At 53.8% G+C, this 23,503-nt stretch overlaps 5 protein-coding genes across 5 annotated transcripts; 3 read left to right on the top strand and 2 right to left on the bottom strand.

Annotated features, from left to right (window-relative positions):
* Nucleotides 1-288: 288 nt before the first annotated feature.
* VC83_04926 (uncharacterized protein) lies at nucleotides 289-5,319 on the bottom strand. The gene is made up of 5 exons (XM_024468552.1): nucleotides 5,219-5,319; nucleotides 3,643-5,112; nucleotides 3,518-3,589; nucleotides 3,252-3,470; nucleotides 289-3,197 (listed from the first exon to the last, which is right to left on the bottom strand). Exons 2-5 carry the CDS (start codon nucleotides 4,640-4,642, stop codon nucleotides 763-765), a joined length of 3,726 nt encoding a protein of 1,241 aa, XP_024323796.1. The 5' UTR covers nucleotides 4,643-5,112; nucleotides 5,219-5,319; the 3' UTR covers nucleotides 289-762.
* A 3,606-nt stretch (nucleotides 5,320-8,925) lies between these two features.
* On the top strand, nucleotides 8,926-10,133 carry VC83_04925 (uncharacterized protein). Its single transcript, XM_024468551.1, has 3 exons — nucleotides 8,926-9,196; nucleotides 9,295-9,472; nucleotides 9,577-10,133. The coding sequence occupies exons 1-3, from the start codon at nucleotides 9,066-9,068 to the stop codon at nucleotides 9,910-9,912; spliced, it is 645 nt and encodes a 214-aa protein (XP_024323799.1). The 5' UTR covers nucleotides 8,926-9,065; the 3' UTR covers nucleotides 9,913-10,133.
* A 1,182-nt stretch (nucleotides 10,134-11,315) lies between these two features.
* On the top strand, nucleotides 11,316-14,396 carry VC83_04924 (uncharacterized protein). The gene is made up of 5 exons (XM_024468550.1): nucleotides 11,316-11,792; nucleotides 11,872-11,928; nucleotides 12,107-12,220; nucleotides 12,294-12,524; nucleotides 12,880-14,396. Exons 1-5 carry the CDS (start codon nucleotides 11,708-11,710, stop codon nucleotides 13,572-13,574), a joined length of 1,182 nt encoding a protein of 393 aa, XP_024323798.1. The 5' UTR covers nucleotides 11,316-11,707; the 3' UTR covers nucleotides 13,575-14,396.
* On the top strand, nucleotides 14,397-16,554 carry VC83_04923 (uncharacterized protein). Its single transcript, XM_024468549.1, has 2 exons — nucleotides 14,397-16,449; nucleotides 16,529-16,554. The coding sequence occupies exon 1, from the start codon at nucleotides 14,850-14,852 to the stop codon at nucleotides 16,275-16,277; it is 1,428 nt and encodes a 475-aa protein (XP_024323793.1). The 5' UTR covers nucleotides 14,397-14,849; the 3' UTR covers nucleotides 16,278-16,449; nucleotides 16,529-16,554.
* Nucleotides 16,555-17,395: 841 nt separating this feature from the next.
* On the bottom strand, nucleotides 17,396-19,690 carry VC83_04922 (uncharacterized protein). The gene is made up of 6 exons (XM_024468548.1): nucleotides 19,463-19,690; nucleotides 19,167-19,402; nucleotides 18,952-19,077; nucleotides 18,649-18,897; nucleotides 18,351-18,595; nucleotides 17,396-18,296 (listed from the first exon to the last, which is right to left on the bottom strand). Exons 1-6 carry the CDS (start codon nucleotides 19,500-19,502, stop codon nucleotides 17,741-17,743), a joined length of 1,452 nt encoding a protein of 483 aa, XP_024323792.1. The 5' UTR covers nucleotides 19,503-19,690; the 3' UTR covers nucleotides 17,396-17,740.
* Nucleotides 19,691-23,503: the final 3,813 nt, after the last annotated feature.

Raw genomic sequence — 23,503 nt, 5'->3', positions numbered from 1 at the left:
AAATATAAAAAAACCCCCTCCCAAACACCGCCCAATGCCACAGAAAATAGCATGCAAAAAACGCACACACACGAACCGACGTAGGTAGGTAGACCAGCCAAAAACAAGAACGCAACAGAACAAAACAAACCAAAAACATAAGGAATACCCATTTTTTGGTTTCCCGGCCGCCCCGTATCTTGAAAAAGTCCCCACCAGCTTCCGCGCGCATGGGCGATGGACTTATTTCATTTCCTCAAAAAAAAAAAAAAAAAAAAAAAAAGAGGCGCGTGCTCGGCTCCCCCCTTCGTCCTGTAATACCTCTCCCCTCTCCCCTCTCCCCTGTTCTGTTCTGATCTCTGGTTTCTGACGGGCTTTTTTGGGGGTGCGAATTCATTTCCTGTTTTTCTCTCATATGCTGTACTAAAAAAACCGAGGGGTTTCGCTGCATCGGAGGCGCCGCTACCGAAAACCTCCCCCCCCTCCGCCCCTATTTCCCTATAACGCGCCCGTTTATCTTTTCCCAATTCTAATTCTAGTACAAAGGTGGGGGTGTTTCCCATTTCCCATTCCCACTACCACCACCCAACCGCGCAGCTCGTGGGCGCGGGCGGGCGGGGGCCCGATTTTCCTACTCACACAAAGCGACGCGGGGGTCTCGCATAGTCCCACACCCTATTCCTTCCGCATCTGGAAAACCCTCAGCAGGCAGTCCGGGTCCGTCCCATGATATCCAGAGAAGCCCATATACATCGCATTCCAACAAACAGCACGTCTATAAAACTACCCCCCTTTCCTATCGGCCTCGAATCTCGGCGGCTCCTCCGCCTCTGCATTGCCGCCCCTTCCCGTCCCGTCCTGCCCTCTCCGCTTCCCCTTCTGTATCTGCTGCCACATGCCCACCCCGTCGCCCTCGCTCTTCGCACCGCGCGTATGGCCATTTGGCATCCCAACCCCTTTATTACCATTTGCGAGGGGCGACGGGTTGCGCCCCGCACTCCTCAACACCGCGCTCTCGCGCAGTGTTGACGGCGGCGGCGCAAACGCAGAAGAATCGGCTTTGCGGCTCGCGGTCGGCGAGGGAGAGCGCTTCTCGAAAACGGGCGAGAGATGCGGGACGTCACGCAGAGCGTCCTGCGGGCCTAAATCCAGTGGCGACATTCCCGTGCCTTGGGGCCGGGATGGTCGGTTGCGGACATTCGGCGAGGAGGTTTGAGCAGGTGTTGACGTGCCCGGGGATAGAGCACCGGTCTGGGTTGCGTGGCTGTAGCTTTGGGCTGAAGATGGCGCAAAGTTAGAAGTCGACGGTGGCCCGAGATATGTCTCCACGGCAGGTCTTTGCCTCTGCCAAGAAGGCGGCGATGGATCTCTCTCGGACCTATTTCTAGGTGGCAGCGACACTCCGAGTCCCGAATTCTGCGAGGGCTGTAGATTCCTACCATCTGCGTCTTGAGGTGTCAGATAAAACGAATCTACAGAAGCACCTACTGCATCATGATATTGATCCTCCGAAGAGCTTCCACTGGCAGATGACGGTGCCCCCGATGCGCGGGAGTGAGGTATCGAGAAGGATCCATTCACGACTAGAGGTGATAGCTCATTCAGACTCCGGACATTGGTATTCGATATGGCATGGGGAACCCCTCCCCCTCCATACACGGCAGGTATGGGTCTCGCCCCCGTAGTGTAACCGCGATCCCGCCCAAGTGGAGATGGTGACCTTGAAGTACGGCGCAAGCGCTCGAGGATAGCTTGCGGGAACTGCTCTGTGGAGAGCCTGCGGTGGCCCGGTGACGCGGAAATTGTGGACTGGAAATTGGACTCTATGGGGTTCTGGTAAATTATCGACCCGTTCAATCCATAGCCCCTGTAGTCCTTTTCAAATCCAACAGCTGGCAGCGAATCCGCTCGGCTAACCACCGAGTCGGTGTCGAACCCGGGTCTGCCGTTCTCATTCGCATTGGGGGGATGAGATGTTATGTCACCAGGATGCAACGGTGAATACGATTGCTGTCCTTCCATCTCATACTGCGTGAGCATGGGTGACAACGTTGTGCGAGCAGCAGGCGTAGAGTGAGACCTGGCTGAGCTATTCGACACCGAACCACCGGGGCCCGATCCGCTGGTCACACTTGACCTGTGCAGACTGCGTCGCAATTCTGGCACAGCAGATGGGATTGCGGGGGATAAGGGGTATGTTGGGCCTGGCTGTGGTCCAAACCCGGCGGGGTACTGGAACGAGACAGAGGGATAGTAGTACAGTGGTACAGCTAACGGGGGGTTGTCGAACGACATCCCCCGATTCCTGTCGGCGGCTTGCTGCGATGTAACCGGAGCGTTCGGCTGTAACCTATGCGTTTGAGCAAACGCCTCCATGCGCTGTTGTCCCTGCGCATAGTTTTGTTCTTGGCTGTACAGCTGGAGCCTGAGAAGGTTGTCCTTTTGTGCCTCCAAAGTCATGTATAACTCATGAAGCTGCAGCTGGGCTTGTTGATTCTGAATCCATGTTTCGCTGGGCGACATTCCTTGGGGTGTGGCTAACAGAGGATAGCCGTTGTTACCATCATACGTAGCACTTGAAGCCCGACGGCCCCCTTGGTTATTCCTGTTGTGGTTGGTGTTTCGACCACGTCCGCCATTACCCCCGCCACGGCCACCACCTCTGGACTGAGACACACTCCGCACAACAACTGGGCGAGAAGCAGTCGGCTTCTCCCATACTTTCTCTTCCTCCTTGGGGAACACGTATTGCTCACAGCACTCATTCAGTTTCGTCTCCGCAATCAGATCGAAGGCTCGTCGTAACTCCAAATGTAGGCCTCGGAATGTGAAGTCATCAGCCGTGTTCCCCAGATTGCGCCCGACGTTGAACGGCTCCTCGACACATAACCTGTTGTTATTTGCCAAGTTCCAGCCCTTCTCTTGTTTTGATATTAGCTTCCCATTTCTGACGGAAAGAACGTGCTTGTCGTAGTCAAGCTCGTGAGCATAGAATCGAAAAAACCGGAACAGGAGCTCCCCTAGGCTTTGCTTGCTGGATTTGCCGCATTCTTGCAATGCCTCCACGTCGTCGGCAAATGCGCTTTCGTGCCCATCGGCCTGGGGCAATCGCTGGTGCTGTCGTTCATGAAGAACAGGAAGGACAGGCGGATCTTGTAGTTGGAGGAAGTTGATGATCATGCATATCCATGTATACGAGCTGAGGGTACCACCATAGGCTAGTTATTGTCAGCAAATATAATCACCCACGATGACCAGCCAGCAGCTCTTACCCGCATCATTAAGTATCCTCCTCTTCGTCCAGTGTTTTATAATCATCGCAAGAGGCCGCACCCGAGGGTCTACCTGTACGTAGGTCTTGATCATTCGCGTATTTTCCAACGCCAATGTGTTGTTTACGTTCATGTCGCATGCGAGGCCGAGTTCCGGGTCCCAGATCTTCACGATTGGCACCTTTGCTGTCGAGACGCAGTTGACTTTCGTCATTCCATCTGGGAAGATCAGCGGTGTCCCGCTACAAGGGTTAGGCGCAACTTACTTCGGTACAGTAAATCAGCGAGCATGCAGACTCGTTCGAGCTCCTTCCACTCGGTTGTAATGCAGATGTCAACTGTTCGTGTTAGCCTTGAAAATGAGCCGTGGATTGGCGAGTCGTAGACATACCGTCAGATTCATCGGTGCAAAGAAGATTGCCCGATGACCCAAAGACATGAACTTTTATATCGTGGCCCGGCCACTCGGTATTCAGCAGATGTTCCAATTTTTGTACAAATCGTTGCCTCTTCGCCTCACTCTCGTCCGTGGGCAGCAGCTCGGCATACAGCTTCTCCATGTCCGCCGTAAGCTTCTTATCTTCATCTGGTGACAGTTTCGCCTTTATACTCGACTGCTTCGGCTGATCCAACCCCTCGCTACCAAGGCTGTAGGGCATTCGCCTCCTCGAGTGTGCCATCCCCGTCTCGTGCGTGCATCGAACCCATTTCGAGGGCAGCGATCGGTATGTCGGGAATGCAGAACTCGTCTCCGAGTAAGCAGATCGTGGGGAGTGGCTCGGTGCTGGGATCGGAGAGGGTTCTCTCGAGGCTGTCGAGAATTTCCGGGCGCGCTGGTGCGGCGTCGTAGGCACAGAGCTCGACTGCTGCGTGAGTGTCGAGTGCCGGTGTTGGGGCTGCGATCTCGACAGGTGCTGCTTCAGGGCGTCTGCTTTCTTGGGACCCATGGTGGCGAGGGTTTGTTCTGCTATGAGCGGGCGGTCGCCGTTTCCAGTAGTACTTGGTTTCTTATTCGCATGACCGAGTCTCGAGGTGCTTCGTCTTCGTTGCCTGTTTTCGTAGCCAGACGTGCCGGAACGCGGCACGGCCTGGATGTGCTGTGTGGACAGCAGTGGGGGCAGAGGTGAGGATTGCACCCTCGTGGCACGGCCAGACGTGATGAGCTTGTTGTATTGTGCAAGCTGTGCCTGGTACGACGACGTCTGTTGTGGGAGAAGGTCGGGGAAAGTTTCGATTGTTGTCGAGAGTTGTGGAGACGGCTGGATCAGAGTCGCAGGAGAGATGGGTGGTGGTGGAGCGGAGATTGCCAGAGTGTTTCGCCGGACAAGCCTTGACCACTGGGAAGAATGATATTGATGTTGAGATTGGCCCTTGTTGGACTGACCCTCCATCAAATTGGAGTTTCCCCCTGGGCAGACAGAGTATGGGGGTGCCTGTGGAGGAGAAAGGAGGTCGTTGGCAGAGTTGTGAATTATTCGAGGACCAGGATCGAGATTGAGGATCGAGATTGAGGATCGAGATTGAGGATCGGGAGGGATTGGGGTGGAGTGGAGTGGAGATGGAGTGGAGGGAGGGAGGGAGGGAAGGAGGGAGGTAGGGACGACAGAAAAGGGTAGGCGACCAGCGACAGAAAGGGCGTATAAAGGGTGAAGAGGATGTGAGGTGCAGTCAAGCCAGGTTCGTGAAATATCGGCGGAGCTAATTGTCGATGCGGGCGTATGGTTTGTTTGGAGTTGGAGTAGTTGGGAGTAGTCGAGGGTAGTCGAGGGTAGTCGAGGGTAGTTGGGGTAGTCGAGGGTAGTCGAGGTAGTCGAGAGTAGAGTGGTCTGGCGTGGATTGGATTGCAGGAGCTGGGGGGGGGCTGAATACGGGACGATCAACAAAGTGGCCCTTCTAGGAAAGAGAGAGGCACAAAAAAAAGGGTCGGGTGGTATAGGTAGGAGGTGGTAGGTAGGTAAGTTACATACAGTAGTAGTAGTAGGAACTCTTGCCCGATGTCTGCTGTCCTGTCCGCTGTCCGTTGTCCGCTGTCCGTTGTTCGTTGTTCGTTGTTCGTTGTTCGTTGTTCTGAGGTGAGGCACGCTTTGGGTGGATCGGCGAAAGGAAATATTATTGTTTTATTGTTTTTTGGGGGAGAGAAGGGGGGGAGGGGGGGAGGGGGAAGGGGGGGAGAGGGGGGGTGGCAGATAGGAGGGGGGGAATAATTTGGGGATGGGAGGGTAGTAGATAGTAGAGAGAACAGTGAGGAATCAATCAATTGAGTATTATCCTGTGGAATTGTTCTTTGTTCGACGCGATGATCGGCCTGTGTGTGGAATTGTTCTTTGTTCGAGTCGCGATGATAGCCCTGAGCTGTGTGTGGAATTAGTAGTGGTGGTGGTATGTTCTCTAAAAAGGTACAGGTAGATACAATAGAGTTTAGTATGGGGGTGGAAGTCACTTTGCTAGAGTGGGGACTGGGAAGAACTCTACCACTAGACCACTAGGCCACTGCCATCACTATCACCCTACCACCACTAGAAGACTACCACTGCCATCACTATCACCCTACCACCACTAGAAGACTACCACTATCACCACTACCAACTACCACCACTAGAAGTCTACCACTAGACCACTACCACCACTGCCATTACTATCACCACTACCAACTACCACCACTAGACCACTACCACCGCCACTCTACCACCACTAGACCACCACTAGACCACCACCACCGCTACTCTACCACCACTACCACCACTACCAACTACCACCACTAGACCACTACCACCGCTACTCTACCACCACTACCACCACTACCAAACTACTCTACCACCACTACCACCACTACCACCACTACCACCACTACCACCACTACCACCACTACCACCACTACCACCACTACTCTACCACCACTACTCTACTCTAACTTACTCTACTCTACTCTACTCTACCACCACTACTACGCATCCAGCACTTTCCACTTCACTCCTGCTTCACTCTTCACTGCCGCTTCACTCCTTCACTGCCGCTTCACTCCTTCACTGCCGCTTCACTCCTTCACTGCCGCTTCACTCCTTAACTGCCGCTTCACTCCTCCTATGCTACTCTAATGCGTGTGGTAGTAGAGGTACTTCGGGGTCCAGCATCGATCGATCCCCTCGCATTCTCTGCCCAGATTGTTGGTGGACCCCTTCCTTTCCCCTTCCCTGTCTTCCCTGGACTAACCCTTATCCACCCTGCCGCCCCTGCCGCCCCTTCCGCCCCTTCCACCCTTCCACCCCTTCCGCCCCTTCCCCTTCCACCCCTTCCACCCCTTCAACCCCTTCATTCGTTCCACCTCATTCGTTCCACGCCACACCACACCACACCACCACCACAATATACCACAACCATACCAAAATATACTATACCAACCAAATTACTTCGAAATTGTCTATATTAACACATCAATTCCCCTCAACTCTTTATTCACCCCTGATTATCTCTATTCTTGTCAACACCACCCCTCATGACCATCTGCTTCTCCGCCCACACATACACACATACATATACATACATCTATCCCTTCTGCACCCCTTTTCCTGATCTGCCTGAACGGAGAAAACCGAGGTGTCAACTTATGCGCCGCGAAATATCACATATCAATCAGCCTGGACCTCTCCCCACACACCCGCATTCCTGCCGCGCCGCACGACGGACGGGGCGAATGGAAAAGGCAGGATATGCTCCACAGGCTGCTTTGCGCTTCCAACTTCCTAGACAGCATGGACAGCATGTCTTGATGTATGTTGGCGTGAGAGGAATGCCCCTGCTCCCTGGCTGGCGAGTCACTACCAAGCCGCCTTGAAATGCTCCTCAACCCACCAGGTCTCAATGGACAGAGACCGGATGTCAGACATGGGAAAGCCGAGTGAGCTGACGGGGCTGATACAGACCTCTCCTCCGCAGCAGCAGCAAAGTCGGACATTCAATCCATCCATATTGCCGCATCGCATCGCATCGACGCTGTACTCTACTCTCCTCTATCCTATATCCCTCCCCCCTTTCCTTGGCGTATGTACAGCACCACCCCACCCCGGTCCGTCCTCTTCCCGCTGTCTCTCCGCAACCAGCTGGCACGAACCATCCCTTTACCTCATCCGTCCGACAGATCCCCTTCGTCCTCGCAGGTTATAGCGCACAGCATCCCCCATACTCATCCTGTGCCTCATCGACCCCAGACTCACCCACGCTTCACACCTCTCATCACAAGTCCCACCCATCCCTCAGACTAAACATCGCAGAACCTCTCACAGCGTAAGCACAATCACTCACAATAAAGCACCCCACGCCAGGCCAGCCACCATCTCATCGCCATCGCATCGCACGGTCCCGACACGGCCACCACCACCATCACGCCGAACCCTAGCTCATCCCCGCCTGACGGCAGTGGCGTCGTGGTAGGCTATAATCACGTGACCATCCATGGTTTTTATTTGTCTTGGTACTCCGTACACATTTTTTTACAATAAAACAGATATATGGCACGTCACATAACCCACCCCAAACAGTCCACGTGATCTGCAACCTGGCTTGGCGGCACGACGTGCACCCGGCGATCCCGGCCGATAAAGCCCGATGCGTGCGATGGATGGATGCATGCTTGGCGGCTTGATGTTATGTGCACTGGTGTTGTTGCTGCTGTCTGTTGGGTGATTGATGTACACGGCGGCGCGCGCCGCCGTGGCGCACATCGCTGCATGTTGTATGTATGCCACTAGCTGGTAGGTCTCCGGATGCGCGGGAGTCGAGAGGCAGTCGAGAGGGGCGGTGGGGGGGGATGCATGAGCTGTATGGACGCGCTGGCTGGATGGGCGCGGGCTGGATGGAGGGGATGCAGGAGAGGGGATGCAAGAGAGGACGCAGGAAAGGGGACGGAGGAGAGTACGGAAGTTTGCCGGACGGGCACGCACCGGATGCGTGGTTGGCTGGTTGCTGTCGGTGGCGGCGTGTCGGGATGTATGTTTATGGAGGATAGGTGAGGTGAGGGATTGGTCATCTGGGTGGTTGGTGGATGATTCACACGGTGAAGCCGGTTAGTGTTCGCCGTAGCACTCTACTTACAGCTCCTCATAGCTCATCGATCGAGAAGATACACAGCCCTAAGTCCTATCTATGCTCATAGGGCTGTGTACTCTTCTCGATCGATCCACCTACCACTACGTACTGTACCACCGACGACGACGGCGGCACTTACGGAAACGAGACGCACGCATAAACTGGGAGCGGATACGAGATACGCGACGCGACGATCGAGGTACTGTACTGTTTTAGCCCCATCGCTTAATCCATCCGGAGATCCCGGCAGCGCGGTTCGCACGGTGGGTGATGTACGTAACTTACTGTGTGTGCCGCCCTCGCTCCCTCCGCCTGTCGGATCCCCGGTTCCTCTCTCCCTCTCTCTCTCAAGCTACAACTTACCTACCTACCTAAAGCAGTTGGCTCTTATCAGCGGCGGTCGATCTCAGATCCAGGTCCGCGACGAAAACGGTCTCAAAGACTCACTCCCCCCCTGCTACGTCACCGACGACGCACCCCAACCACGCCGTGAAGAGCAAGGTCTGCCCGTCCGTGGCTGGCGGGTGTCTCACCCGCGCCAACCACCCCGCGCGAAAGCTTATAACGAGGTGTGCGTCCCCCGCCGGCGAGCGCTGGGCGAGGTCACAAGAGCTTCATATCTCTCTTTTTTTCCCCAATTCGAATCGTCGTGCTGTTGAACGGCTGCTGCATTGTTGGAAGTGAGAGTGGTGATATTTCAAGATTGAAGCGGGTGCGAGAGTTGGATTCGGCATGACCTTTGACGATACGACGAACCAACTACGATACCCAACCTCAATAGAGGGACGCAAGAATACCATGGCCTCACGAGACCCATCACCATCACCATCGCCATGGCGCTGGCCTTCACTTTCGAAAGATCGGTTCGTCCACCTCCTCTCCGAAACTATCCTCCCTCCCCATCCACACACTCACGTGACCCCCCTCTCAAGATAAAAACACAACTAACACCCCTCTCCAGCCTCATCACCCTCCTCGCCGCCGACCTCCTCCTCCTAACCAGCGTCCTCACCACCCTGCTCCTCCCGCACATCCCCTCACCGCTACTATACCCAGTATGGGGTCTCGCGAAGGCCTACGCGATCTACCTCCAACTTCTGGTCCTGCCGTGCCTACTCGGGATCTGGGGTGCCGTGAAGGTGTGTACTCATTCCCTCCACTCCCACACCCCCTCCATCTCCCCTTCCCACCACGCCCTCCCGCCAGTCGCAGATAAAGTGCACACAGCTAACCCCCCCACCAGGAATCACCCCTCCCAACAACCATCCTATCCACAACCCTCCTCATCGACGCCCTCCTCTCCCTCCCCCCCCGCCTCCTCCTCATCGCCTCCCTCGCGCGAGCACCAGCCCGCTGCGGCGCCCCCGGTACGCCGGCACAGGGCATAATCTGGACGGGCTGCGCGGACGCGGCGATAGGACCGATTGTTGTTGTTGTCGTTGTGGTGGTGGCCAGTGGGCTGGAGGCGTGGGGGGGGTGGTGGGTTAGGGGGTGGGGGGGGCGGTTGGGGGTTGAGCAGAGGAAGGAGCGAGAGGAGGAGGGGGAGGGGGGGAAGGAGAGGTTTTGTGATGAGGTTTAGGGGGTGTGCATGAGGATGGCGGTGGTGGTGGATGAGGGGAGGTTAAAAATTACATCGACTTGGGAATTTGGCGTGAGGTTTGAACTTTGGCGTGGGATTTGGGGGATGAGGTTGAGGCGTGGGATAGGACTGGAGAGGGATAGGACACGAGGGATAGGATGGGGTGGCGTTATTTTGCTGAGATATGCTTGCTGCTTGCTGCTGGCTGCTGGCTGCTGGCTGCTGGCTGCTGGCTGCTGGCTGCTGGCTGCTGGCTGCTTATGAATGATACCCTTCTCCGTTGCATGTCATTCGCGGGTTGTCTGTTTGGTGGGGGTGCATATGGCGCATGCTCATGCCTATATTCACACCGTGAAGTATGTGGACCGTCGACGGTATCACATCGCAGCGTACCCCATGGCATCACTCACCTCACTCTCACCCACTCTCAATGCCCCCATTCCATTCCCCAGCATCCCTCCCTCGCACTATCCCCCATTCAGTCCCATCCCTCCCGGCGGCGCTACTGTACTCGACTAGCGCGCCGCCAGTTCTGTTCTGGTGTCTGGTGGTGGTGTGTGCGCCGAGGTAAGATTGGGGAGGATTTCCTGAAGACGGACGTACCTGTACATCTTCAGCAATCTGTTTCAGTGTAGAAACTGGTGGGCGGGGTGGGGGAAGCGAGGTAGAGTGACTTCCAAGACGGTCCTTTTTTTCCGTCGAGGACGCTGGGGCTTGGCGGGGTGTGGCCGATGACGAGACACGAGGGGTGAATTTGGAATTTGGGGGGGTGGCAGACAAAGACGACAAAGACGACAAAGACGACAAAGACGACAAAGACGACAAAGACGACAAAGACAACAAACACGACAAAGACGACAAAGACGAGATGTGTGGGAGGTCATCAATCAGTCATGAATTACTCCGTAATTCACACATTCACCAGTATATGAATAATCCCAATATTCCCATTGGCTACATCATCCTTAAATGCCTCTCTCATCTCCCCCTTACTCTCTCTCTACATTCACCCCCCACTCCCTACCACTCCCTACCACTCCCTACCACTCCCTACCACTCCCTACCACTTGCTGCCTTTATTTCCCTCTTTATTTCCCTCTTTATTTCCCTCTTTATTTCCTCTCTATTTCATCTATACACACCCCCTCCACCCACCACTCTACCCTCCTCAAATTACACCCACTTTCACTCTCCTCACTCTCCCATTCACACCCCATCACACCCTTCCTTCTACAACCCTACTTCTCACTACATTCACCCCCCATCCATCACACCCCATCACCCTTTCCTTCTACAACCTTACTTCTCACTACATTCACCCCACATCCTCCATCTCTCCATCCCCCACCCCCCCTATCCTTCCTATTTTTCGTTTCTTCTTCCTTCCACCCCCCCCCCCCCGGCCCGTCCAATTCAATCTCGGTAAGTCCAAAAACCTGCAACGTTCATAACCACTGTGCACCGAAAAAAGTGTGTCCACCGCACTTATCCGTTCTGGCTCCATTCTCGCTCTCCGCAATTCAAACCACCAGCACCCAAACATTTTTCTTCTATTTCCGTTCCCCCCCCTCCGAACATTATAACCACCAACCAACGAAAACGTCACCTACTCTCCCCGTCGTTACCCTCCGACTACTCCTCTATCGAATCTACTCTCTTCCTCTCTCTCTCTCTCCCTCTTCTACCTCTCCGTCGCCCTCCTTCGACTCTCCCACTTCGACCTCCCGTCACCTCCCACCAACCTCAACCTCATCTCCCGTGCGCGCGCTTCCGTCTCCGTCCCTCCCGCTCGGCTATGTCTTACTACGATAACCAGCAGTGGCCAGCCACCGCCGCCGGTCAGGCCACCTGGGAACACCAGACCCCCCCCGCGAGATCAGGTAAGGAGGACCACCCTGCCGCCCCTCCAGTTCGCCGGAACGGATGATGGATGATGTCGCTGACTTATGCTCTCCACAGGTGCCAGCTCCGTCGCGCCGCGCGAGGACTCAACCGCCTTCGGCTCCCAGTTAGAGGGTACGTTCGCAACACCCCAAGACCCCTATACAACACAATATACCTCGTGGAAAAAATATGACCGAGACGGTTACGGCGCAGCAGATGGTCGGATGCTGTATACGCGGCGTACCGGCTGTTGCGCTACGCCATGGGATCACCACTTCGAAATAAAGTTCAGGGGCTAATACTATACCAGAGGTCGACCGTGCGGTCGAGAATCTCTTCAAGAGCGGGAAGGCCTTCAGCGCTCCAGCCCGCCGGGACTCCGCGCCCCTCGGCGCACCCGCACGCTCGTTCCCCGATCAATACTGTGCGTCCCCCTTGCGTCCCCCTTCCTTCCTCTCCCTGCCTACTACGGAACCAGCCACTAACCCCTCCTCTAGCCGGTCCACCTCGCCACAACTCCGTAAGCGTAGGCGCCGGCGGTAACGACTTCAGCGGCGACGCGCGCTCCTTCTCGGCGTCGAACCTGCAGTCCTTCTACGCGACGCAGCGGCACCAGCCGGCCCGCGGCGCCAGCGAGGCCGAGCAGGTGCTCCAGGCCAAGAGGCGCATGGCGGCGCAGCGCGAGCGCGAGCTCCGCAACTACCACCAGGAGCAGCAGTATAACCGCAGTAGGCCTCCCTCTTCTCTCGAGTAATCGGAATGGCATTTTTTCCCTCTCCCTCCTCTTCTTCACAGATGGTGGCTGGCTTTGGCTTTCTTTGGCGGTTTCCTTACGGTTTCCTTTGTGGCGAATGTGCACGCATGTCTTCTCTTACCTCCACTGTTTCCTAGGCGTGTTCCTAGGCATGTTCCTAGGCATGTTCCTAGGGGCCACTGCCTCCCATTTCCTTTTCTTCCAATCCCCCATTTCTCCCCGCCGCCAGCCCCAATAACCGCTCCCTGTCTCCCTCATCCGCCTCCCCTTTCTCTCCACACGCCACTTCACCCCACCACAAAAGAACACAAACGCTGACATCCCCGCAGCCGCCCTCGCCGAACTCTCCGCCTTCGGCACCAAGCCCGACCGAGCCCTCTCCCCCTCCACGATGTCCAACGACTCGCGCCGCGATCTGATTGCCCGCCAGCGGTCCGCCCTCTACGGCGACTCCACCTTCTCCGAGGGCTCCTTCGTCGATGAGAACGGCGTCACCCGCCAATCCACCCCCGCCCAGCCCGGCCGTGGCCACTCCCCTCTTGCCTTTGAGGCACCCGCCCACAAGGACGCCGCTGCTGGCGCAGTAGGCACCCCCGCCGAGGAGCGCTCGAGCCCATTCGAGAACCGCGGCTCGAGCGGATCCCCGGCTGCTAACTCGCCGCCGAACGCAAAGGGACAGTCTGGCAGCGTGGCGCCAATCGGCACCCGCCCAGCGGCAACTACTGCCAACTCTAGCAACTCCACCGCTACCACCGGCACCACTACCCCCACCACCTCCACCGCGGCGCCTAACCAAGCAACCGCCCAAAAGGGCCGCACTACCCCCCTCCCCTCTCCGCTGAGCTACGGCTTCGGCGCCCCAGCGGCACAGGAGAAGAGCGAGGATGCCAGGGATGGCGCTGCGAACGCGCAGGCCGGTAATGGAAACGGTAACGGAAACGGCGGCATGGGATGGGGCAAGGGCGCTGGTGGCGGCGTATGGGGCAAGGGCTCCCTCGCCGTGCAGGCCAGCGTCTGGGGCTAGATGCTGCGTGTAAGAGAACTTGATTCTATCGGTGTCTGGGTTTTCTCACTGCGTACCTGGATGGTATGGGGGTATACGGGAGTCGACTTGTTTTGTTTGTTTGGGCCTGGATATGGCGGGGTGTAGGTCTCTTGTCGTCTGGTTTGTTTTTGGCTGCGATTGCCGGACGGATGGGGTGTCTGTCTGACTCGGTCTCTTCCGAGACTACCTTTTTAATACGGGATGGTGACTGCTGGTGGGGTGGATTTTTTATCTTCTTTATCCGGGCGCGTCGGTGTGCGTGGTGGAGGGGTGCTGTCATTGTCACGGGGAGTCGGTGAGAAAGAAGCAAGCAGCATGGGCGGAAAATGGGGAGGTGGAAAGGAGACAACGTATAGTAGAAACGGAGGGGCATGGAAATCTGGGTTATAGGGATAGGGATTTGCACAGCGGGAATGGGATTTCATTTTGTTTTTTATCGGGTTGTTTTGGGAATTTGGGGATCTTTGGGCTGGGCTTTGTTTTTTGGGGGGGATTGTTGGGGATACTAAGGCGGGGGGTACATATTACGTCGTCCAAGGTGGACCTTTTTTAAGAAACAACAAAAAAATAAGGATATTTTCGGGATTTCTGGGGTTCTCTTTTCTCTTGGTCAAGATGGGAGTTTGGAGGTGAACATGGGAGTGCTGGCGGTGATCTGATGGGTTGTCTTGGTCAGGGTTTTTAGGTATGAGAGACTATTTCTGGTGCATGTGAGGCCTGGGAAGGGCGATCGAGGGTCTGCAGTGTGTATTGTAGAGTAGATGATACTCATTCTGTAAGCATCTGGTACTCATTATCTGCAATCCACTCTGCTGCTCTCCGGTTGATATCCGGGACATCCTAGGAAATATATTTGGCCTTCTCGGAATAAAGCTTTTCCGCCTCTGCTCTCCGAACAATTTCGTTGGACTCTTATTTTCTCTTGGCTTAGTCATACTAATCCCTTGGCTTAGTCATAAAACACATCATCGGGCTCTGACGCACACTCCGGCGTGTGGCTAGATTTCTTGGGACCCCGCCAAAGCTTATCTACTATCGGCAACAGGGAAAAACGAAATGCTTCGACTTTCCATTTTGTGCTTGATAATCAGCGAATCCTGACCAAACTTCCTCTCTCTTTAACCCTTCCACCGTTTGTCTCCTCTTGAATTTCAAAAAGTGCACTTCAAAAGGGCACATATCCTCTGTTGACATCCATCACTCTGCAAAGACTGTTCATACTTTTCTCAAAACAACCCCGCCACCATCGCAAATATGTCAGCCGCCAACCCCTACAATGAGAACCTCTCCGACTCCGAGCCCGCCATGCTCGACGAAGATGAGGCCCTCGAGGAAATCGCCGGCGAAGATGACACAGCCATGGACTCCGGCGACGACGCCGGTGAGGACGCAGACGGCGACCAAGCAATGGAAGAATTCACGCTCCACAACGACAGCGTCGGTCACTTCGACAACTTCCGCGACTCCATCTTCTGCATCGCAGCCCATCCCACCGTCCCCTCCCTCATTGCCACCGGCGGCTCCGACGGCGACGACGCAGGCGGAATCGGCTACCTCTTCGACTCCACCCCCGCCGACTCCCCTGTCCTCCCCGAAAGCTACCAGACCCAACCCGCTGAGCGCACCGAGCGCAAGGGCATCGACGCCATCTCCACCCTAGACGGACACACCGACTCCATCAACGCGCTCGCCTTCACGCTCCCCGCCGGCGCGGCCCTCCTCTCCGGCGGTCTCGACGGCGCTCTCCGCGTCTGGGTCCCGTCATCCCCTGCTAAACCCCTCTCCCCCTGGACCCTCCTCACCTCCGCCACCGAAGTCGACGAAATCAACTGGCTCTCCGCATCCCCCTCCCCAGACCACCCCAACACCTTCGCCCTCGGCGCCGCCGACGGTTCCGTCTGGGTATACACCGTTGACACCTCCGCACCCGCCGCCGACGCCCTAACAATCATCCAAACCTACTTCGCGCACACCACGCCCTGCACCGCCGGCGCCTGGTCCGCCGACGGCAGCGTCCTCGCCACCGTCTCCGAGGAAGGCAGCCTCTACGTCTGGGCCCCCTTCAGCAACACCAGCTCCCAAGCCATCGTCTCCCTCACCGCAGCCGACGCGCGCTTCGCCGTCGAAGGCGGCCTATTCAGCGTCGCCATCGCCCCATCCGGATCCTACGTCGCCGTCGGCGGCGCCGGCGGCGCCATCAAGATCGTTGGCCTCCCCAAGCCCGGCGCCGCGCCAGCAAAGGGCAAGAAGACCGGTGGACCCGGCGGCGCGACGCAGGCGGGTGTTATTCTCGCCGATTTGCGCGCGCAGTCGGATAGTGTGGAGAGTCTGACGTTTGCGCCGCCGCCGTCGACGGTCATGGCGGCGGGGAGCGTGGATGGGAGTATTGTGCTGTTTGACGCGGCGAGGAGGTTTGCGGTGAAGAGACATATTCGCGAGGCGCATGCGGAGGATAGTGTGGTCCAGGTGGCATTTATGGCGAGGGACCCGAAGGTGCTGGTTAGTAGTGGGATGGATGGGGTGGTGAGGAGGTGGGATACTGGTGGTGCGGGTGTGGGACAGAGTGGGTTGGTTGGGGAGTGGAGGGGGCAGGGGGGTGGGGTGCTCGCGTTTGTGGGGAGTGGAGGACGGGTGGTGACGGCGGGGGATGATGGGGTTGCATTGGTTTTTGAGGAGAGGTAGTAGGGTGTGAGGGGGGATTGGTGGAGTTTAGTTTTTTTATATAAGAGAATGGATAGATGGATGACTACTTTTTTCATGACAATCTTTAACATCAGACCCGTTTACCACACTTACTTTCGGCCTTCGAAATCAGGCTGTATTCAGAATAGTGGCCGTAGCAAAAGTCCTCGAGGTAAACCTGATAAGATTAAGACAATAAGCATACCATGCCACATACAAAGAAGACAGGGAGCTAATGAGACGAGGTCAAGGGAGATGTATCAAGCTGCTTTTAAAGAGGCCAGGAAGTTAGTCTAGGCGTCAAGATGCCGAAGAACACGGATACAGCGTGCTCAGCCACTGATTGAGGCTATGGAGAAGTGCCTCTACGACTCGAACCCCGATAACGACGAGGGGGTGGGCTATGAGATTGGCTACGTTGTCGTCATTCACAATGCCACCTAAAACCCCTGTCGCCGTTGCTCTCCTACCACCGGTGCCTTGTCACTGTCACTGTTCTGCCGTCGTTGACCACCTGTCACCTTCATCCCTCTTACAGCAGACCACTCCATAAAGTAAAAACGAAAAGATATATGTTGAAGCAAACTCAGTCCCGCAGACGCCTACATATCTATCCGGAATGTGCCTTCTATCACCTCAGCATTCCCCGCTGTGAGGGTAATGGCTACTCTGCTGGGATGCTGAGCGATGGACCTACGGTGAGTTTGTTGAGGTCGAAGTCGTCATGAGAAATGGCATCATTAAGTTTAAAGTATGCCACCGATCTCATGGCATGCAAGGGTGTACATATCAAAAATATCTTCTTTCCGCTCGTTGAGTATCGGGTTGTTCTTTGCATAAGTTAATGAACCGAAGAATACGGCTTTGCAGTGTTTAGAGGGGCGACAGTTACGGGAGGGCGACGGTGACAGGAGGACAAACGGCGACGAGGACTGTAGTGGCGACTGCCAACGATGTAATTGATGTATATCCCGGGTTTGCCGTCTCATTTCCTCGTTCTTTCCCATACACTCACTCCTCGAGGCAAGTACAGCTACTATATATTCATTTATAAATCCAGTCATCTCTCATTTCTTTTGAATAAATCAACCCCACCCCTACAACCTCCCCCCCGCCTTCCTCCTATCCTCCTTCTCCTTATCCCTCAACAACCTCCTCAAAATCTTCCCACTCGGACTCTTGGGAATCACATCAATAAACTCAACTCCCCCCGCCAACCACTTATACCGACTCTTATTCGCTTCCACATACTTCGCAATATCACGTTTAACAATCTTATCATTATCCTCAATCGACACCCTCGACGACTTAACCACATACGCGCGAGGAACCTCGCCAGCACGATCATTCGGCACAGGAATCACAGCTGCATCCGCAACAGACGGATGCGAGAGGAGAAGAGCCTCCAGCTCAGCTGGTGCGACTTGGTGTCCCTGGTCTCGTTAGACGGGGATATATGGGGATTACGTCAGTAAGTAGTGGGGACTTACATTGACCTTGATGAGCTCCTTAATCCGCTCCGTAATAGTGATATGCTCATTCCCACTCGGCGCGACAGAAACGATCGCCACGTCCCCCGTGCGAATCCAGCGCCCCTTTCCATCCGTGTCGGGGAGGAAAGTCTCCGCGTTCGCGGCGGGGTTGTTGAGGTATCCCAGCACGACGGAGTGGGATTGCACGAGTAGCTCTCCCTCCTCGTCGTGGGCTGTGACTTCGGAGCCGTCGGGGCGCACGATCTTGACTGTGAAGCCCGGGAGCAGGTGGCCTGCGGAGCCGAACCAGACGTCCTCTTCTGTCGTGAGGCACACGCCTGTGCACGTCTCGGTCATTCCGTAGCCTTGGCGGATAAGCCAGGTCGGGTGCAGTTTCGCGAGGTCGCGAGCCGTGGACTCGCCGAGGGGGGCGGCGCCGGTGAAGATTGATTCTACGGAGGTGAGGTCGTAGCGGGAGGAGATTTGGTGGGCGTTGATGAGACCGATGACGATGGGAGGAACGATGAAGAGGACGCTGATCTTGTATCTAGGTTGGGTAAGCCGCTATGTTCTGTTGCAGGGTGGATGGGGTGGTGCGCACTCTTGGATGGCTTGGAGTAAGGTCGCCAGCTCGAACTTGGGGAGCACGATGGTCTCGTCGCCGCGGAATGCGCCGGTCAAGCAAATGATTACGAGGCCGTAAATGTGGGAGAATGGGAGAAGGCCCAGGGCTACATCTCGGCGTGGCCCTCCTTTAGGCCCCTTTCCGGCGCGAGCGAATTGTTCGTGAAGGGTTATCTGGATGATGTTCGTGATGCAGTTCCGGTGGGAGATCATGACTCCTTTCTGCGGTTTTATTAGCTATGGGTAATAGAAAATTGAGGGCAACGACGGCTTACTGGTAATCCGGATGTGCCACTTGAGAAGCATAGGAACGCGGTTTGTCTCTCACCTTGGCCCTGGGTCCATTTCGAGGACTCAATAGCTGGCAAATGCTTACCCTGCTCGATGAGCTCTCCTACAGTCTTGAATGGTACCTTCTTGCCACCTGTGAACGCATCTGGCATTTCCATTATGTAGACATGCTTTTCTGGGATTCCAACAATTTTTGCCGCCTGCAGAGCATTTTCGAGGAGAGGGATGCAGGTCTGAGTCTTGGGTTAGCCAAGGCTCCAATTGGGGTGAGACGTGGGGTAACTCACAAAAATGGCTTTCGCGCCTGCGAATTTTAACTGGTATCCAAGCTCGGCAGCTGAGTACGCTGCATTGGCGGGTGAGGCAATTCCATTAAGGTAATGAACCGCGAATGATACTGTCAGAGTATCGACCTAGAGGTTGATATGGTTAGTTATCGCTCCTCGAGAGTTTTGCAAACTGCATATCGAGTACGTCCAGCCAGAATCGGTGTATAGCGCACAGTATTCAAAGTATAAATGCCAATGATTTTCTCCCACTCTGTCCCCTGGTTGACCTCGAATCCCAGCTCCTGGCGAAGAGCTCTGGCAAGCCAGCCGATCCTGTCTTTCCACTCCAATGACGTATATGTCGTCCCTGACAAGCCGCACGTGAATGGATTCCTCGCCTGTTCATGGGGCACCGATCGGTATTTGTTGTCCAGTACGAAATCCGGCAGCGAAACGGTGTCAGGAACGTCTATCATTCCTTGGGTTAGCCATTGGTCCAAGCTGGGTAGATAAGTCTTCGGGGGCATACCAAGCATTGCTGGGGAGCTTGCTGGCGGTATGAAGACCATCTTGGGTAGAGATCTTCGGAGCAAGTAGAAACCGGTGAAAACAGATAGACAGATGGCGTAGAAAGACGAAGAGAACGAAGCTGAAATATACAAGTGGCCATAGAAGGATAGGACATATATTTGGAGGATCTCCACAGCATTCTGAGCTACCCGTCAGGTTGACGCAGCCATTTGATTGAGTATCCGTGCCGAGGCGCTGAGGAGACAAGATCCAACTAATCTAATCTATACTGTCGTATGGCCAACCCCTGCCGCATCGTTGGATCTTACGTGCTATAATTGATTGGCTATTAAATGTCAAAATTTGTGATTGGCTGCATTAGTCTGCGACCCACTTATCGGGGTCTAATGTGTTCGGGGCCTAATAGAGCTGTAACAGTAACATATTTGGTAAGGCGTACCTAATGCCAAGGTGCCCACTCCGGCCCCACGTGCCCAAATAAGAAAGGGGACTGTCACAGTGTGACAGAACTCTGTCGCACTGTAACAGAGCCATTTCTAGCCTAGTAAATTGTAATGGTGGGTGCACCAGATATGAGAATCTAGCCACCCAAGGAAGGGATGATTTTACTAAGACAACACACTGTCTTAGAAAACAGAGCCAAAGGGTCGTAGCTTAGACTATTCCACAACGCAGCAATCAGGTGTGTGATGTAGTGAAGTGGTTCAGACAAGTTGCAACAAATGTTGAGTCTGGGAACTCAGGGGTAAGTCAGAGGTTAACACCTCACTGACTTTTCAGAAACAAGGAGTAACAAGATGAATGCTTGGAAGCTTGGAAAAGACGTGGAAGTATGTGATAGTCGATTTACTGTATTGTCTGCTTGCCCTTTCTTAAGGAAAGGGCAATCCTATTTATGCTAAAGGAGTGTAGTTCTCTCATTTTCCAAGACTTTCCATGACTAACCAGGCTTGGTAACTGTAGTCGACATAAGAGAATCCCATAGAACCATCTCTTAGGTTCGTAGCCTATAGGAAGTAAAAGGAGGTCCAAGGTCAGAGTACCCCTATAGACAAATTATGTCATAGACAAATTATGTCATAACTTAACCAATCTTGTGGGTAACTAAAGAGCGATGACATGTAATGAATTATAGAGGTCCGTAGGAGCTTTTAGAGCTATCGTTCATGCTCCTAGGCCTTTAGTTGGTAGAGATATGTCATGTGGTAGTATGAGTGATGTCATGTAATGAATCATAGAGGGTGTGCTATGTGGTAATATCGGCCCAGTAACTAAGGAGCGATGACGTGTAATGAATTATAGATGGTTGTAGCAATCGTTGAGTAGTATTGCTCTTGTTGTTGGTGTGATAAGCCAAAATATGTATAGTGACTTGTAGGTTTGAGGAGGAGATTTCCAAGTTTGCTCTTGAGTTTGATAGCAAACTGAGTGCAACGAATGTCAGTATGACAGCTTGCCACACTTGAAACAGTTTCCTGAGGGCCAGGCCCGAGTCCCCTCCGACACAGGGTCTTCCCCCACCTAGGCCCCGTAGGCCGCCCCAACTTCCCCGTCCTCCCCCTCCCTCCTTCCATCACCCTGAGTCGGAGCGACCGCGGGAGCGGCAGCGGTGGGCAGTTTGCCCACAGCAGCCACCAACTCCCCCAAGAGAGCAGGGACGCTCTCCTGTTCCATCCGGAGACAGCGCAGCGACGACCGAATTTGCTGCCCAGAGTCAGCATCGAAACCACACCGAGTCCCAAGGGGAAGGGGGTCTACTCACGGCCAGCCCCAACTCGAGGGCAGCCTGAGTGGAGCGTGCCTCCTCGTAGAGGTCATGCTCCGCACACTCCTTTAGCATAAAAGGATTGCCCTTTCCTTAAGAAAGGGCAAGCAGACATGTCATACTGACATTCGTTGCACTCAGTTTGCTATCAAACTCAAGAGCAAACTTAGAAATCTCCTCCTCAAACCTACAAGTCACCATACATATCTTGGCTTATCACACCAACAACAGAAGCAATACTACTCAACGATTGCTGCAAACTCTTCTACTACATCTGTTTATGCTACATACATCACGGCATATCATTTGGACACTCATTGAACAAGTTATTAAGAAAATCTCCTCCTTAAGGGGGTGGGCCAATACTACCACATGGCATATCTCTACCAACTAGAGGCCTAGGAACATGAACGATAGCTCTAGAAGCTTCTACAACCCTCTATGATTCATTACACGTCATCGCTCCTTAGTTACCCACAAGATTGGTTAAGTTATGACATAATTTATCTATAGGTACTCTGACCTTGGACCTCCTTTTCACTTCCTATAGGCTAGGAACCCAAGAGATGGTTCTATGGGATTCTCTTACGTTCACTACATGATTAGCAAGCTAGTTGTGGGTCGCACTTGATTTCTAATACATTTACCAAGCCTGGTTAGTCATGGAAAGTCATGGAAAATGAGAGAACTACACTCCTTTGGCATAAATAGGATTGCCCTTTCCTTAAGAAAGGGCAAGCAGACAATACAGTAAATCGACTATCACATACTTCCACGTCTTTTCCAAGCTTCCAAGCATTCATCTTGTTACTCCTTGTTTCTGAAAAGTCAGTGAGGTGTTAACCTCTGACTTACCCCTGAGTTCCCAGACTCAACATTTGTTGCAACTTGTCTAAACCACTTCACCACATCATACACCTGATTGCTGCGTTGTGGAATAGTCTAAGCTACAACCCTTTGGCTCTGTTTCCTAAGACAGTGTGTTGTCTTAGTAAATTCATCCCTTCCTTGGGTGGCTAGATTCTCATATCTGGTGCACCCACCATTACAAGACAATACAGTAAATCGACTATCACATACTTCCATGTCTTTTCCAAGCTTCCAAGCTCAGACTCAACATTTGTACAACTTGTCTAAACCACTCCACTACATCACACACCTGATTGCTGCGTTGTGGAATAGTCTAAGCTACGACCCTTTGGCTCTGTTTTCTAAGACAGTGTGTTGTCTTAGTAAATTCATCCCTTCCCTTGGGTGGCTAGATTCTCACATCTGGTGCACCCACCATTACACGTAGCAAGGAAGCCTAGAGGGGCGCTAGCATTTAGGGTGCTAGGGATGGTAGGGAAGGCCTTTGTAATGGTGGGTGCACCAGATATGAGAATCTAGCCACCCAAGGAAGGGATGAATTTACTAAGACAACACACTGTCTTAGGAAACAGAGCCAAAGGGTTGTAGCTTAGACTATTCCACAACGCAGCAATCAGGTGTATGATGTAGTGGAGTGGTTTAGACAAGTTGTACAAATGTTGAGTCTGAGCTTGGAAGCTTGGAAAAGACATGGAAGTATGTGATAGTCGATTTACTGTATTGTCTGCTTGCCCTTTCTTAAGGAAAGGGAAATCCTATTTATGCCAAAGGAGTGTAGTTCTCTTATTTTCCATGACTTTCCATGACTAACCAGGCTTGGTAAATGTATTAGAAATCAAGTGCGACCCACAACTAGCTTGCTAATCATGTAGTGAACGTAAGAGAATCCCATAGAACCATCTCTTGGGTTCCTAGCCTATAGGAAGTGAAAAGGAGGTCCAAGGTCAGAGTACCTATAGACAAATTATGTCATAACTTAACCAATCTTGTGGGTAACTAAGGAGCGATGACGTGTAATGAATCATAGAGGGTTGTAGAAGCTTCTAGAGCTATCGTTCATGTTCCTAGGCCTCTAGTTGGTAGAGATATGCCATGTGGTAGTATTGGCCCACCCCCTTAAGGAGGAGATTTTCTTAATAACTTGTTCAATGAGTGTCCAAATGATATGCCGTGATGTATGTAGCATAAACAGATGTAGTAGAAGAGTTTGCAGCAATCGTTGAGTAGTATTGCTTCTGTTGTTGGTGTGATAAGCCAAGATATGTATGGTGACTTGTAGGTTTGAGGAGGAGATTTCTAAGTTTGCTCTTGAGTTTGATAGCAAACTGAGTGCAACGAATGTCAGTATGACATCTAGTTGATCCTAATAGGGCTCTCGCCTGATTTAGAGAGTAGAAGGTCTGC

This window comes from Pseudogymnoascus destructans, assembly GCF_001641265.1.
Source record: "Pseudogymnoascus destructans isolate 20631-21 unplaced genomic scaffold scaffold_11, whole genome shotgun sequence".
NCBI classification, from domain to species: Eukaryota; Fungi; Ascomycota; class Leotiomycetes; order Thelebolales; family Thelebolaceae; genus Pseudogymnoascus; species Pseudogymnoascus destructans.
This window is presented reverse-complemented; position numbering and strand designations above follow the sequence as displayed.

Bases quoted from the DNA above. Each gene is read 5' to 3' on its own strand.
- VC83_04926 (XM_024468552.1), bottom strand. From the start codon at position 4,642: ATGGAGGGTCAGTCCAACAAGGGCCAATCTCAACATCAATATCATTCT. The intron at 3,471-3,517 runs GTAAGTTGCGCC...TGATCTTCCCAG, and splicing joins CGCTGATTTACTGTACCGAA to ATGGAATGACGAAAGTCAAC. The intron at 3,198-3,251 runs GTAAGAGCTGCT...GACAATAACTAG, and splicing joins GAGGATACTTAATGATGCGG to CCTATGGTGGTACCCTCAGC.
- VC83_04925 (XM_024468551.1), top strand. From the start codon at position 9,066: ATGACCTTTGACGATACGACGAACCAACTACGATACCCAACCTCAATA. The intron at 9,197-9,294 runs GTTCGTCCACCT...ACCCCTCTCCAG, and splicing joins CCTTCACTTTCGAAAGATCG to CCTCATCACCCTCCTCGCCG. The intron at 9,473-9,576 runs GTGTGTACTCAT...CCCCCCCACCAG, and splicing joins GGATCTGGGGTGCCGTGAAG to GAATCACCCCTCCCAACAAC.
- VC83_04924 (XM_024468550.1), top strand. From the start codon at position 11,708: ATGTCTTACTACGATAACCAGCAGTGGCCAGCCACCGCCGCCGGTCAG. The intron at 11,793-11,871 runs GTAAGGAGGACC...TGCTCTCCACAG, and splicing joins GACCCCCCCCGCGAGATCAG to GTGCCAGCTCCGTCGCGCCG. The intron at 12,525-12,879 runs GTAGGCCTCCCT...ACATCCCCGCAG, and splicing joins GGAGCAGCAGTATAACCGCA to CCGCCCTCGCCGAACTCTCC.
- VC83_04922 (XM_024468548.1), bottom strand. From the start codon at position 19,502: ATGGTCTTCATACCGCCAGCAAGCTCCCCAGCAATGCTTG. The intron at 19,403-19,462 runs GTATGCCCCCGA...AAGGAATGATAG, and splicing joins AAGCTCCCCAGCAATGCTTG to ACGTTCCTGACACCGTTTCG. The intron at 19,078-19,166 runs GTGCGCTATACA...ATCAACCTCTAG, and splicing joins GCATTTATACTTTGAATACT to GTCGATACTCTGACAGTATC.
- VC83_04923 (XM_024468549.1), top strand. From the start codon at position 14,850: ATGTCAGCCGCCAACCCCTACAATGAGAACCTCTCCGACTCCGAGCCC.